Source organism: Chanodichthys erythropterus, chromosome 24 (genome assembly GCF_024489055.1).
Source record: "Chanodichthys erythropterus isolate Z2021 chromosome 24, ASM2448905v1, whole genome shotgun sequence".
In the NCBI taxonomy this organism is placed as follows: Eukaryota; Metazoa; Chordata; class Actinopteri; order Cypriniformes; family Xenocyprididae; genus Chanodichthys; species Chanodichthys erythropterus.
The window spans coordinates 1357501-1374481 of NC_090244.1; the positions used below are offsets into that span (position 1 = coordinate 1357501).

Genomic DNA, 16981 nt, shown 5'->3' on the forward strand with positions numbered 1-16981 from the left:
ATATAATAAATGAATAAATAATAATAATAAAATAATAATATATATATATATATATATATATATATATATATATATATATATATATATATATATATATATATATATATATATATATATATATGATGAAATACTATATACTATATAATTTATACTGTAAGACATAAAATAAAAATAAAAATTATCAAGAAAAAAAATATTTACTAAATTAAATATTTAGCTTTCATTTTCTCATTACACCTGACAATATTTTTAAGTAAATAAAATATAATAAATATATATTTTTTTAGTAGAAAATATATAAAATTTACCCAAACAGAATGAATGAATGAATGAATGAATGAATGAATGAATGAATGAATGAATGAATGAATGAATAAATAAATAAATAAATAAATAATCATTTGGATGTTTGATTTTTATGATAAAAAATATTATAAAATAAAAAATATTTGTTAAAAAAAGGGTTCGTCAATAGAATAAAATTAATTAATATTATGATTTCTGACAAAACTTTAGAAACAAATATAAAATAATAATAATTTTGATTATAATAATAATGTAATTGTGCTAAATAAAAAATATTGTTCAACACATTTAAGATGTAAGTGAACTTTGACAGCCTTAAAAAATACATTTTGCATGTATAAATACCTACATACATATGTATAATTAAATATATTTTACATATTTTACATTTATAATTTGTTTATAATTATTTAAAATAAATACTATATCATGTATACTGTGTAAGAAAAATAAGAAAAATAAAAATGATAAAGAAATAAAAAACATATAAATTAAATATTTATTATTTTATATAAATATTTAGTTTTTTTTTACATCTTGCTGTTAAAAATACAAAAGGGATGTCTGTAGAATATAAAATTAATTAATCTCATGATTTCTGATCAGTCTTTAGACAGAAATATAATAAAAATAATAACATAATTGTGCCAAAAAATATTTTTAAACACATTAGTGTTTTACAAGGTTTAAGTGAACTTTGACAGCCCTCACAAATACAATTAGCATTTATATATACACATATTTCATATAGTTAATTATATTCTAGTAAATAAAGCAGGTTGAGTTTGTTCCCAAAACCACCTCAGGTTTTTCTGAAGAATCCATAATGACACAATCATCCTGTCGCTTCTAGATCAGCAGCTCCTGATTGGCTGCTAAAAAGTGAGATAACACGACATAATCAGCTCTCCTGGCGGCTCGAGAAAATGATTGGGGTCAGGGTCAAAGGTCAGATGAAGAGGCTGAGGGGGCATATTTGCTCAGGCCTCGACAGGTTAAACGGCCGCAGAAAGAAGCAGTGCAGAGCACCTCGAACAGGGTCTGAGCGCCACAAACGCCCGTCAGGTGACCAGGAAGGTTGGGACGCGGCTCATTTGTCACTCTGTTTGGCCACAGATGAAAGCGCACACAATAGTGAACGTGAGAGAAAGACTCACAAGCCCTTTCTGAAGAGCAGGAGCGGAGAGACTGTTGACACACGGATCAGATCGCAGACAAACAGCCTTTATGAAGGACGCAGCCTGTTCACCTGCAGAAAGGAAGTGACAGAAAGGTCACGTATGAGAAATATGAGCGAGTGACACACGCCACTGACGTTCCTCTGGATGTCTGAAAGCTGATAAGAGACGACAACATCCTCGATCCGCAGCAGAAATACATCAGCTGTCCATCTTCATTAAATACAGCCGAAGAATCTGCTTTAAACGCCTCAAACTACAAATCATGAAAACAGATGAAGAGTGAAACACTGAGCCAATCACGCGTGAAAGAGAGCATCAGTATGCCCTACTTATTGCCAAGGGCACTCAAACTGCACACTGTGAAGGGTGCAGGACATCACTGTAGCATAAAAAGATATATCCCATGCAACTTTACTCTGAAACAGGACGTCACCTTAATAAATTTGCAGCAAAAATACAAATTCAACTGTTGCAAATAAAATTAAAAATTACATAAATGATTGCCTATTTAACTGAAATGAAAACCAAAAATATTTTTTGTTAATTAGTAAAAATAAAAAATTAAAAATATAATAAGAAATAAATAAAATAAAAAGTAAAAATAAAATAATAAAATAAAAATAAAATAAAATAAAATAAAATAAAATAAAATAAAATAAAATAAAATAAAATAAAATAAAATAAAAAATAAAATATTAGATGAAAAACTTAAACGAAAATAAGAAATGTTGCCTTGGCAATTTACTGAAATAAGTTTGATTTGAAGTACTTAAATTAAATAAAATGGAAATAAATAAATAAAAATAAAGGAACTAAACTACAGTAAGAAATAAAACTAAAACTGAAAAACATTTTGGTTAATTTAATAAAATTGAAATAAAAGAAAATATAAATATTATAAGTATAACAATGAAATAAAACTATTTACACTTAAATTGCTATATATATATTATATATATATATATATATATATATATATATATATATATATATATATATATATATATATATATATATATATATATATAAAATACAAAAAATACAAAAATAAAATACATGAGTAAAACAAATAAAAAAGCCTACTTCAAAATATTAATAAAAACTATATCTATCTATCTATCTATCTATCTATCTATAGTTGTCTATCTATCTATCTATCTATCTATAGTTGTCTATCTATCTATCTATCTATCTATAGTTGTCTATCTATCTATCTATCTATCTATAGTTGTCTATCTATCTATCTATCTATCTATAGTTGTCTATCTATCCATCTATCTATCTATCTATCCATCTATCATCTATCCATCTATCTGTCTGTCTGTCTGTCTATCTGTCTATCTATCTATCTATCGAGAGGAGAGTATATGAAGTATTTCCAGTCTTTCCATATTTTATCTGTTAAAAACGTACATCACAACACAAGTAACAAACACTTTCAAATACTTTACAGCATTTTCAAATCCCACATAAGACCAAATATATCAGCGTCACATGATCATAAAGCTCAGAAATCAAAATGACTTGACCATCATATGTACTCCACTAATGCCGATCCTCTGAGAAACGTCATTCATGAGCGCAAAAATCGGACAATTCTCGCTCCTGTGACACAATCTTGCCAGTCAAGTTTTCAAACAACGTTCCAATATATGGCAGATTTCTAGCTAAAACGCCATCCTTATGAACACTCGAAGGATGCTCAGCCCGTCCTGAGCTCAAGAACGGCCCTTCATAAGTGTCAGGATCATAACGCACACACTTACCCTTTGACCTGGAGAGTAATGACAGGCATGGACAGGAACGCCACTCACACAAACCCTCACGTTAACTTCAAGACAAACTAAAGAAGATCCGCTCCTCTCAGTCCTGGGCGTCCCATGGCAGCCGAGCTTCAGGTCTTCTCGGGGTCAGCGGCTCCGTCGGCCCGTCTGCGCTGAACTCACGCCTCAAGCCTTCAAACTCCGGCTTCCAGCCTGACATTCCAAAGCTCGGGAAAGACGCGAACGCGCAAATACCACACGGAGGAGATCCTGCTCTTCTGGGTTTGATCCTTATAAGGTGAGGAACCCGAATCCGATCCTGCGCTCGGCTGCGTCCATCTCCGTGAGAGAAACCAAGGACAAAACAGACCATAAAAAGGAAGGACGCGCATCTAAATGTTGCATGCGGATCCCTTCCTGGCGTTTGTGTCCCTTCTGCTGCCGTCCCAGACTCCAGACGCGAGTGTGTGTGTGTGTGTGAGGTTTGGCAGCTGCGACGGAGAGGGGGTGGAGGAAATGCAACGGGGGGGAGGGGAGAGAGAGAGGCTGTTATTTCCTGAAACGCGAGAGAGAGAGAGAGAGAGACGATCATATGGGCAGGAGGACGATATGGACAAAGAGAGGAAAAGAACAACAGTTTCATATGGAGACTGAAACACCACACATCTGCTGCGCTAATGCAGCCCGAGGATGCAGATGTTGTTGTTTGTGTTCTGGGTTCAACTTCCTCCCCTAATTATATATATAGGAAGAGTTGTTGTAGTCGAGTGTTGTTGTCATGCCGTCATTTTACGCCGGACTGCTTCACAAACGAGGGTCAATTCAACACAAAAGATGAATATGACGGCACATGCTAGTGGATGAGTTGAATCAACTCCACAGCAACTACATCAATTTATCCACTAACCATTCAGAAACGTCTAAAAGTTGTAACTTCTTCCTGAGTCTCTCCATCAGTGTCGACTCCGGTTTGAACAATGTAAGGCTGAACACTTTCCTCATTTTGGCTGCGTGAGATTCTCCAGCTTTGTTGTTGTTGAGCTGTTAAAGCTCCGCCCTCTTCTGGAGCAGCAGCTCATTTGCATTTAAAGGGACGCACACAAAAACGGGCAAATTTGACAAGCTATAATAAATTATCTGTGGGGTATTTTGAGCTGAAACTTCACTGACACATTCTTGGGACGCATATTACATCTTATGAAAGGGGCGTTATAATACGTGCCCCTATTATGCCGTTTTAAAGGTTCCTAATTTTGTTTCGGATCACCTACAGCAGGTTTAAGATCATCATCATATATATGTCAGCATCAGCTCTTTTCTCAGTGTCTGAAACGCTTCATTCGATGATTCGGTTTCTGTAAACCCCGCCTTTCTGAGAGCCTGCTCTGCTCTGATTGGTCAGATGGCCCAGTCTGTTTGGTGTTGGAAACTAAACGCCTATTACCATATTTGAATCTCAGCTCCGTATCGGGTTTTCCGTATCTCATCTCAAATTCTACGGATTTGCAAAGTGGTGTTCTCGACTTGAACAACACGAACCAAACTCTTCCAGTCTCAGCTACAACTCGTACAAAAGAAGACCTCGTTCGCTGACAGCCAATGAAAACCATTGGCATTATGCAAATTAGTTATATTGTTACATAGGCATGTGACAGGAAGTGCGACTGGAATCACTGATGACTCATTTCAGCAGTTTAGAATCGCTACTTTCTTTTAGGAAACTTTGATCTCTCTGAGAGACATCTCTTCTCTGATGATGAGGGCGGGGCAACCTGTCACTCACATGAGATACACCAATAGCAAACCACAACCATCCAATCAATTCCACACGAACAAACTCAAACCCCACCCAACATTTGTTCTTGTTTGCGAAGCGTTTCACTCAGATATATGACACAATAAGGAAGAAAAGACAATTTTAAGACATCATTGAGTCTTTGTTGTTCTACTGTTGTTTTTATCCGTGCTTTATCAATAATTTGGGATTAATGTCACCACACTGTTGCAATTAATGGGAAACTTTAAGAGTCTCGACTTTGAGTTGGTGGTGATTAATTAAAGATTCATGGCAGGAGCAAATTGTTATTGATCACAATTAAATTTTAATTATGCAGTTTATTTATGGATGCATTATGTGAGCTAGCAATAAAGCCTGATAGAAAATATGACACATTTACAAACTACATATATTATAAAATGCTTGTTTTGGACAAGGTCTATTTTTACCTTATATACACTATGCACATACAAACACACACATATAAATAAATATTTTTAAATAATTGTTATAATATTTTATTATTATATATATATTTTATACATTAAAAAAAATAATATAATAATTTATAAAATTTAATAAAATAATATTTTTTGCATTTTATGCATGTATATCACATGAAAAGCACTATTTCTGCTTTCTGTGAAGATTTTAATTGTTTAGGATGCTGCCTAAGAAAGTTACTGCCTATATAGACAGCATGACAGCTCACTAGGGTTTGGATCCAACGTGTCTTATTAGACCTGTGAGGATGAAAGACTGAAACAAGAATCCAGCATCAGTCATTTCTGAAGAAAGGTGACAATATCTGAACACAATCCTCCTCCTCCACTGCTGTCGCTCTGCTGCTGCTGAACAGATCAATAATGGCAGAATAATTTGAGACCATTAGACTACACTTACAGGAAATGCAAACGCCAGATCTCAGGGGAGACGACGGGTCCAGACGCTACCCATGCAGCAAAACAAAAGACCTGCGCTATGATGTCAATAATATCCAACATTAAATGCCACGAATGTTGAATTATGGGGCTGAACTGATGCGTGAAATGCATACACACGTCTAACAGAGAATAAAGTGATCCACTTGAATTTGCATGTACACTTCTGCTTTAAGGACTTCCTCGCTACATGTATTTTAGTACACAACATGGCACGCATCCAACGACACTGTACCATAACCTGAAAAACTACAGCATGAATCAATTTAAAGAGTGACATCAGCATGATAAATAATAATCTAACGCTCAAGATCAGGCATGAATCAGAAACAAGACAACGGAGCCGTTCAATAATTCAGTAATGAGTTCAGTGCAGCTCCAGATATGAATTCAACGCTTCACATTGATCTGTAATTCATCCGTTCATTATTCGTCCTCATAAATTCAGCGGCTCTAATTACGACAAACCATTTCTGTTCGTTTGACACGGCTGCTAATACGGGAACAAATCATCTATCTTTGTGCCAATTAGACAATCTGGAGTTAAAAGACACGTACCAGTGTGTTGCAATGCATTCTGCACTATCAGCAAAGAATACGTGCGATGCAGAAGAAGCTCCCTAGGTTGCTTACTAGTTTTTAGCGCACTAGGAGGTCAATGGAGTCATGTCATACTTTTTAAATTTAGTTTATTGCCTCTCAACACAAAAAGAATTAGTGATTGGATGACGTCATTATATCCTCAGCCAATCACAAGCTCTATTCCTTCCATTTAACCAATGAAACTGGTCGATGTGGACTCCACAAATCATGATGTCATAGAGGATTTAACAGTTCTGAGATTCTGATTGGCTGTTCTGATAGATTTAGAACAAAATAAAAGGTTGTTACATTCGTTCTACTAAAATTATAAACACAACCACCTGGAAATGTCTTAGTAACCAGCCACAACACCCTGGCAACCACCCAAAATCACCCTAGCAAACACACAGAAATGCACTTAAAAACACCACCAAACACCTTAGCAACAACCTAGCAACCACCCAAAACAAGACAGAAACAACCTAGCAAAGTCCTAGAGCATAGCAACCACATAGTGACACTAAAAACCACTCCAAACACATTAGCAACCACATAACAACCACCCAGAACATCCTAGTAACCATATAACAATGTTTTAGTAACCACCCACAACATGCAAACCACCCAAAACAAACGCACCCAAAACTAATGCACTTAAAAACAACCACAAACACCATAGCAACAACCTAGCAAAGTCCTAGCAACCATCTAGAGCCTAGCAACCACATAGTAACACTAAAAAAAACACCAACCACATAGCAACCACCCAGAACAAGACAGAAACAACCTAGAAAAGTCCTAGCAACCATCTAGAGCCTAGCAACCACATAGTAACACTAAAAAAAACACCCCAACCACATAGCAACCACCCAGAACAAGACAGATACAACCTAGAAAAGTCCTAGCAACCACCTAGAGCCTAGCAACCACACAGTAACACTAAAAAAAACACCCCAACCACATAGCAACCACCCAGAACAAGACAGATACAACCTAGAAAAGTCCTAGCAACCACCTAGAGCCTAGCAACCACACAGTAACACTAAAAAAAACACCCCAACCACATAGCAACCACCCAGAACAAGACAGATACAACCTAGAAAAGTCCTAGCAACCACCTAGAGCCTAGCAACCACATAGTAACACTAAAAAAAACACCCCAACCACATAGCAACCACCCAGAACAGGACAGATACAAACTAGAAAAGTCCTAGCAACCACCTAGAGCCTAGCAACCACATAGTAACACTAAAAAAAACACCCCAACCACATAGCAACCACCCAGAACAAGACAGATACAACCTAGAAAAGTCCTAGCAACCACCTAGAGCCTAGCAACCACACAGTAACACTAAAAAAAACACCCCAACCACATAGCAACCACCCAGAACAAGACAGATACAACCTAGAAAAGTCCTAGCAACCACCTAGAGCCTAGCAACCACATAGTAACACTAAAAAAACACCCCAACCACATAGCAACCACCCAGAACAGGACAGATACAAACTAGAAAAGTCCTAGCAACCACCTAGAGCCTAGCAACCACATAGTAACACTATAAAAAACACCCCAACCACATAGCAACCACCCAGAACAGGACAGATACAACATAGAAAAGTCCTAGCAACCATCTAGAGCCTAGCAACCACATAGTAAAACTAAAAAAACACCCCAACCACATAGCAACCACCCAGAACAAGACAGATACAACCTAGAAAAGTCCTAGCAACCACCTAGAGCCTAGCAACCACATAGTAACACTAAAAAAAACACCCCAACCACATAGCAACCACCCAGAACAAGACAGATACAACCTAGAAAAGTCCTAGCAACCACCTAAAGCCTAGCAACCACACAGTAACACTAAAAAAACCACCCCAACCACATAGCAACCACCCAGAACAAGACAGATACAACCTAGAAAAGTCCTAGCAACCACCTAGAGCCTAGCAACCACATAGTAACACTAAAAAAAACACCCCAACCACATAGCAACCACCCAGAACAAGACAGATACAACCTAGAAAAGTCCTAGCAACCACCTAGAGCCTAGCAACCACACAATAACACTAAAAAAAACACCCCAACCACATAGCAACCACCCAGAACAAGACAGATACAACCTAGAAAAGTCCTAGCAACCACTTAGAGCCTAGCAACCACATAGTAACACTAAAAAAAACACCCCAACCACATAGCAACCACCCAGAACAAGACAGATACAACCTAGCAAAGTCCTAGCAACCACCTAGAGCCTAGCAACCACACAGTAACACTAAAAAAAACACCCCAACCACATAGCAACCACCCAGAACAGGACAGATACAAACTAGAAAAGTCCTAGCAACCACCTAGAGCCTAGCAAGCACATAGTAACACTATAAAAAACACCCCAACCACATAGTAACCACCCAGAACAGGACAGATACAAACTAGAAAAGTCCTAGCAACCACCTAGAGCCTAGCAACCACATAGTAACACTATAAAAAACACCCCAACCACATAGAACAGGACAGATACAAACTAGAAAAGTCCTAGCAACCACATAGTTACACTAAAAAACACCCCAACCTCATAGCAACCGCCCAGAATAAGACAGATACAACCTAGCAAAGTCCTAGCAACCATCTAGAGCCTAGCAACCACATAGTAACACTAAAAAAAACACCCCAACCACATAGCAGCCACACAGAACAGGACAGAAACAACCTAGAAAAGTCCTAGCAACCATCTAGAGCCTAGCAACCACATAGTAAAACTAAAAAAACACCCCAACCACATAGCAACCACCCAGAACAGGACAGAAACAACCTAAAAAAGTCCTAGCAACCATCTAGAGCCTAGCAACCACATAGTAAAACTAAAAAAACACCCCAACCACATAGCAACCACCCAGAACAAGACAGATACAACCTAGAAAAGTCCTAGCAACCATCTAGAGCCTAGCAACCACATATTAAAACTAAAAAAACACCCCAACCACATAGCAACCGCCCAGAACAGGACAGATACAAACTAGAAAAGTCCTAGCAACCAACTAGAGCCTAGCAACCACATAGTAACACTAAAAAAACACCCCAACCACATAGCAACCACCCAGAACAGGACAGAAACAACCTAGAAAAGTCCTAGCAACCATCTAGAGCCTAGCAACCACATAGTAACACTAAAAAACACCCCAACCACATAGCAACCGCCCAGAACAGGACAGATACAAACTAGAAAAGTCCTAGCAACCAACTAGAGCCTAGCAACCACATAGTAACACTAAAAAAACACCCCAACCACATAGCAACCACCCAGAACAGGACAGAAACAACCTAGAAAAGTCCTAGCAACCATCTAGAGCCTAGCAACCACATAGTAAAACTAAAAAAACACCCCAACCACACAGCAACCACCCAGAACAAGACAGATACAACCTAGAAAAGTCCTAGCAACCATCTAGAGCCTAGCAACCACATATTAAAACTAAAAAAACACCCCAACCACATAGCAACCACCCAGAACAGGACAGATACAAACTAGAAAAGTCCTAGCAACCATCTAGAGCCTAGCAACCACATAGTAAAACTAAAAAAACACCCCAACCACATAGCAACCACCCAGAACAGGACAGAAACAACCTAGAAAAGTCCTAGCAACCACCTAGAGCCTAGCAACCACATAGTAAAACTAAAAAAAACACCCCAACCACATAGCAACCACCCAGAACAGGACAGAAACAACCTAGAAAAGTCCTAGCAACCATTTAGAGCCTAGCAACCACATAGAAAAACTAAAAAAACACCCCAACCACATAGCAACCACCCAGAACAAGACAGATACAACCTAGAAAAGTCCTAGCAACCACCTAAAGCCTAGCAACCATAGTAAAATTAAAAAAACACCCCAACGACATTGCAACCACCCAGAACAAGAAAGATACAACCTAGCAAAGTCCTAGCAACCATCTAGAGTCTAGCAACCACATAGTTACACTACAAAAAACACCCCAACCACATAGCAACCACCCAGAACAGGACAGATACAAACTAGCAAAGTCCTAGCAACCATCTAGAGCCTAGCAACCACATAGTTACACTAAAAAAAACACCCCAACCACATAGCAACCACCCAGAACAAGACAGATACAACCTAGCAAAGTCCTAGCAACCATCTAGAGCCTAGCAACCACATAGTAACACTAAAAAAACACCCCAACCACATAGCAACCACCCAGAACAGGACAGAAACAACCTAGAAAAGTCCTAGCAACCATCTAGAGCCTAGCAACCACATAGTAACACTAAAAAACACCCCAACCACATAGCAACCGCCCAGAACAGGACAGATACAAACTAGAAAAGTCCTAGCAACCAACTAGAGCCTAGCAACCACATAGTAACACTAAAAAAACACCCCAACCACATAGCAACCACCCAGAACAGGACAGAAACAACCTAGAAAAGTCCTAGCAACCATCTAGAGCCTAGCAACCACATAGTAAAACTAAAAAAACACCCCAACCACATAGCAACCACCCAGAACAAGACAGATACAACCTAGAAAAGTCCTAGCAACCATCTAGAGCCTAGCAACCACATATTAAAACTAAAAAAACACCCCAACCACATAGCAACCACCCAGAACAGGACAGATACAAACTAGAAAAGTCCTAGCAACCATTTAGAGCCTAGCAACCACATAGTAAAACTAAAAAAACACCCCAACCACATAGCAACCACCCAGAACAGGACAGAAACAACCTAGAAAAGTCCTAGCAACCACCTAGAGCCTAGCAACCACATAGTAAAACTAAAAAAAACACCCCAACCACATAGCAACCACCCAGAACAGGACAGAAACAACCTAGAAAAGTCCTAGCAACCATTTAGAGCCTAGCAACCACATAGAAAAACTAAAAAAACACCCCAACCACATAGCAACCACCCAGAACAAGACAGATACAACCTAGAAAAGTCCTAGCAACCACCTAAAGCCTAGCAACCATAGTAAAATTAAAAAAACACCCCAACGACATTGCAACCACCCAGAACAAGAAAGATACAACCTAGCAAAGTCCTAGCAACCATCTAGAGTCTAGCAACCACATAGTTACACTACAAAAAACACCCCAACCACATAGCAACCACCCAGAACAGGACAGATACAAACTAGCAAAGTCCTAGCAACCATCTAGAGCCTAGCAACCACATAGTTACACTAAAAAAAACACCCCAACCACATAGCAACCACCCAGAACAAGACAGATACAACCTAGCAAAGTCCTAGCAACCATCTAGAGCCTAGCAACCACATAGTTACACTAAAAAAAACACCCCAACGACATAGCAACCACCCAGAACAAGACAGATACAACCTAGCAAAGTCCTAGCAACCATCTAGAGCCTAGCAACCACATAGTAACACTAAAAAAAACCCAACCACATAGCAGCCACACAGTAACAGTTTAAAAACCACCCAAAACACCCAAGCAATATATTAACACCCTCCAGAAAAGTAAAAGGGCATTTATATTCGCAGTTTCATTTACATTACTAGTTACATTACTAATAGTTGCTATTAATACACTTTGGTTTAGTAGGCGATGTGGAAATCAACACTCATCTCTTATAAACGCAGTAAACCAGCACTAGCGTAACAGAAACAGGAGGAGGAGGATCTGCTTCACAGGATCAGAGGGGAAGTTTTGAGGTGAAGGTTTATCTGACAGTTGGAGAAGAGGAAGGATTTCTGAAATATCGCGTGTGACACATATGAAATATCTTATTTATATTTCCACCGCAGAGGAAACCCCATCTAAAAGCTAAATGGTGTTAAAAATATCTAAGAAAAGAACAAGAACAGGTCATAGTTTATTTAGGACTATTATTATTTTTGTAATATGAAACTATTGGTCTACATGAATGTAAAATTAAATACTGTCTTAATAAACATTTCCATCCACACTCAGAGAGAGTTCGGACAGACAGACATTCAGATCCAATTCAGTAGTGCAACACTTCCACTGACCGTCAGACATGAACTCTGACAACGGCCTGCAGACCTCATGTTCAAGAGGCTTCGCTCTCGCTCTGAATGAAGCCAAACGTAAAGCGACACAACGCTAAAGAAAGAGGTCTGCTCTCGTCTGGATCAAACTAAATGAAGTCAAACGCCGGCATATGGAGAAGAGAGAGGGGTGAATCTCAAGAAAACAGGTCTGGATTCATTTTCATTTACCAATGTAAACAAATAACTTAATATAAATATAATATAATAAGTAAATTTAAATTAATATAAATTAATAAATAAGTAACAATATAAAATTTAATATGTCAAATAAATAATCAATATAAGTAATTAAATATATAAAAACATACAAATAAATAAAGATACAAGTAAATAATCATATAAAATGCAAATATAACTAAAAATAAAAAAAATAAAAATAATAAATAATGAATATTAGTATATAATATAAATAAATAATATAAATATAAATAAAGACTATAAGTAAAAATATAAAATAAATAAGTAAATAATACAAATATAGATAAAATAAATAAGGAATATATTTAAATATATATATATATGAGTAAACAAAACGTATACAAATATAATTAAATTTTAAAAAATAATGAATAAATTAATATATAAAATAAATAAGTAAATCATATAAATACAGAGTATAGGTAAATAAATATATAAAATAATTAAATACAAATATAAATAATGAATATAAGTAAATAAATACTGTAAATAAACAAGATAAAAATAAGTAAATAAAATGATATAATTTTATAATTATAATTATATAAATAAAAATAAATAAAGTATATAAATATATATATAAATATATAAATATAAATATATAAATATAAATATATATATATTATATATATATATATATAAAAAATGAGAAAACAATTACCAAAAATATACATATAAATAAATAATGAATATAAATTTTAAAAAGTATATAAATAAATATACATAAAAAAGAAATAATATAAGTAAATAAAATAAATATAAATAAATTAAATTAAAAAATATAAATAAATAATAAATATAAGTAAATGTATAAAATAAGTAAATAAATACAAAATTAAAGCCCATTTTGATACTTTTTTACTCTCTCTTCTCTCTTCACATTGTGAAATATGAGCGTTTTCACGAGTTTCACCCAGTGTGACTGAAGTCATCCGAGTTGATGAACCATCGGAAGTGGAAAGCGTCGGCTTCCTCCGGTCAGCTGCGTTGAGCAGCGGTCAGCAGAGACTCAGCATGTTCTGGAGCTCACGGCCTTGAGAAACACTCGAGAAATCCCTGCAGCCTTCTGCATCCACAAACACACCATTACACTTCAATGACACTGAAGGAGCGAGCCAGGCCAAAGGTATCCCGGTCTTCTCGGCTGTTCTGAGCTCATAAAAGTTGAGATCACTGGACAGAAATACGAGGAATGCGACCAAACCAGACTTCTGAACTCTGAGCGACGCTTTATTGTGCTGTAAACAACAGAGAAATCCCAAAGCTGTTCTGTGGAAGACGACACGACAACAAACTGTGTTTGACTTCATGCCTAAAGTCAGACAATGAGTTCAACTGAACCAGATTAACAACATTCAAAACTACTAAACATGACTATTAACATTTAGTAAATCCATAAATGTGTTGTGATGTGTTCAGATCATGTTGCTATTAAAACAGGCTTATTTTTATAGTTTGAGTGTTTGGTTTCTAAATTTCTCCTGAATTTCAGCCGTTTCTTGCTCTCAGAGGCACACAAACACACTGCGCTAAACAGGTCTGTTTGATTTTAATGAAATGGTGTAATTAGAATTTTTTTAATGGTTTTTGAGGACACAGTCTGTCCACATCAACATCAGTCCAATCTGACGAGCTTCAAACAAATGACTGAAACAATCTGCAGCAAAAATACTGTAAGATTTCAGTGATGTAATGAACAAAAACAAACAAACAACAACAACAAAAAAATACATCATCATCATCATCATCATCATCATCACATTAACATTATACACAAAACAAAAACTTTTCCATACTATTTACCACTGTTTACCATAAAACATATATTTTTCCTTTAAAATATACACAAATAAAAATATTTATATATAAATGATTTTATATGTAAATGATTTTCTATATATATAAAATAAATAATTTTATATTTCAAATTATTATTTTTATTATTATTATTTTTATTATTTAATTTATATATAGTTGAATAATTCGTATAGAATTTTATATATATATATATATATATATATATATATATATATATATATATATATATATATATATATATATATGAATTAAATTAAATAATATTATTATATAAAATTATAAATAATACAATTATTTATTATATATAATTAAGTAATAAATAAAATTATATATGAATTATTTAACAATTTATAAATAAATTCAATACGACCATCAGTTTTCATACTTATGTGAAAAAAAGCTTTAAAAATTAAATAATATTTGTGCACTTTAGTTGGATTAATTGAATAAAATGCGTGCTGAAATCACTGAATCATAAGGAAATAAATCAAAAAATTTCTAATTATATATATATATATATATATATATATATATATATATATATATATATATATATATATATATATATATATAAATGAAATAATTAAAATTAAATTAAATTATATATAAATCATTTAACAATGTATAAATAACTAAATTCAATTCGACCATCAGTTTTCACACTTTTATGTGAAAAAGCTTCAAAAATTAAATATTTATTGTGCACTTTAGTTAGATTAATTGAATAAAGTGTGCTGAAATCATTGATCTTGTGCTGCACCGACTGACAGATTATAAAGAGAGAGCGGCGCTCGCTTTCTGTCATTCATTCACAAGAAAAGTTATTGTTTTCCATGAGATTTTGTGAGTATTTCATACTTCACATTGACAAAATGTATTTTTAAACCTAGTTATTTTATAATGTTTAATATGTAGCCAAAAACGATTAGAAGAAATGGCTGATATATGCGCAAATAAATGCTACTTTGCCGCCACCTGCTGGTTGAAGTGGTAATTATCGTCTTTTTTATTTTTAAATTAGTGCTTTCTATCAAATGTTGAATTTCCTACATTTTTAAACGTTCGGTTTTACAATGGAGACAATCTCAGAAGGATGAACAGATAATGTTTGTGGTCATCACATTAAAAATAACATTTGAAGCGCTAGGAAATAATGCGTGTGCGTGTCTAATTACAAACACGGCGTTTATAAACGGTCCCAACTGCTTCGTCTTTATTGCAATCAATAAAACTGGTTTATTGGCAAATTAGATAAATGTGATAACTGCATTAAAATATGAATACAACATTAAAAAGTCAACCATTGATGGTTTTGTGTCGATGTTCAGCGACTACAGAATGAATAGATCACAGTTCACCGGAAATGCCCGAGCTGGCTTAACTACAACCAGGAAGTAACCGTGCGTATAGTCCACTGAAGATCCCATGAGTACAGAAAACTACAAACATGATGATTGAAGAACCTTCATTTATGAGTATAAGAATATAAAAAATATATTTATATATTAAAGTCTACAACCTTTAACAACAACAGAAGCACTGTATACTGCTGTCCAAACTCAATATTGTCACGTGATCTTCTGAAATCTCTCTGTCGCTTGGTCATCTTCCGAGAACGAGAATAAATCCGCCTTCACATCCTGTGAAGAGTTTCACTTCTGTGTCCGAACGACTCAAAGATTCAACCTTCAATCGCTCATCGCTCTTCACACAGTACAGACGCCTTCATCTGAACTTAAACTTTATCTTACGACACACTTCAGATCATCTCAGTTCACGCATGAAAGCAGAACTTTTACTCTTCTGTTTGCGTGTACAGTCAGGGATCTCCAGTTTTCTGTTTCTGGTTTCTGTAAAGCACCAGAATATAGCTGATCTTCTAAAGAACTAGAATAAAACAAATCACAACCCATTTTCCCCCCATTATTAAAACTGGAATGTGAAAGGAGGAGGAAAGAGTGTAGTGTGAAGAAAGAGTCATTTTCAAGTTCATGTCAGCTTTAAAGAGGTTATTCTGTTCCTTCAGGCAGTAAAGATCCTCTCTGACTCCAACTGGGGCCTTTTTAAAGAGTCTGTACTGGATAATCATGCATAAATGGAAGATACTGTAGTTTATTAATTTGATTTTCTCCCTCTAACGCATTGATTTCATGCTGCTGTCCTCAGATGATCTGTAGTGTCATATATCTGAAACTAGAGACCTGCTGCTCGTCCGTCACATCTGCGACTTCTGAAAATCATCATCTGTATCGCCTCGTTTCACAAAGAAAAAAAAACTTTGACTAATAAACACTTCATATGTCAATAATATAACAATAAACAAAAATATATATACTTTCATCTACAAACTATTAGA

General features: G+C 35.5%; 1 protein-coding gene across 15 annotated transcripts in view; it reads right to left on the reverse strand.

The window, feature by feature from the left end:
- The window catches only part of myo9ab (myosin IXAb), a 104149-nt gene that overhangs the window by 72846 nt on the left and 14322 nt on the right, over nucleotides 1–16981 (reverse strand). For 6 of the 15 annotated variants that reach the window (XR_010893924.1, XM_067379905.1, XM_067379911.1 and 3 more), the window contains exon 1: nucleotides 5931–5954. The exons of 1 other annotated variant lie outside the window; for it this stretch is intronic. Coding sequence is in view for 3 of the 14 variants with exons in the window: in XM_067379907.1 (XP_067236008.1) it covers nucleotides 3254–3282 (29 nt within the window). In the remaining 11 variants the exon portion in view is untranslated. Of the gene's footprint in view, nucleotides 1–3253; nucleotides 5307–5930; nucleotides 5955–16981 lie in introns of those variants that run through there. 8 more of the 15 variants (XM_067379906.1, XM_067379917.1, XM_067379915.1 and 5 more) reach the window with 4 other exon arrangements.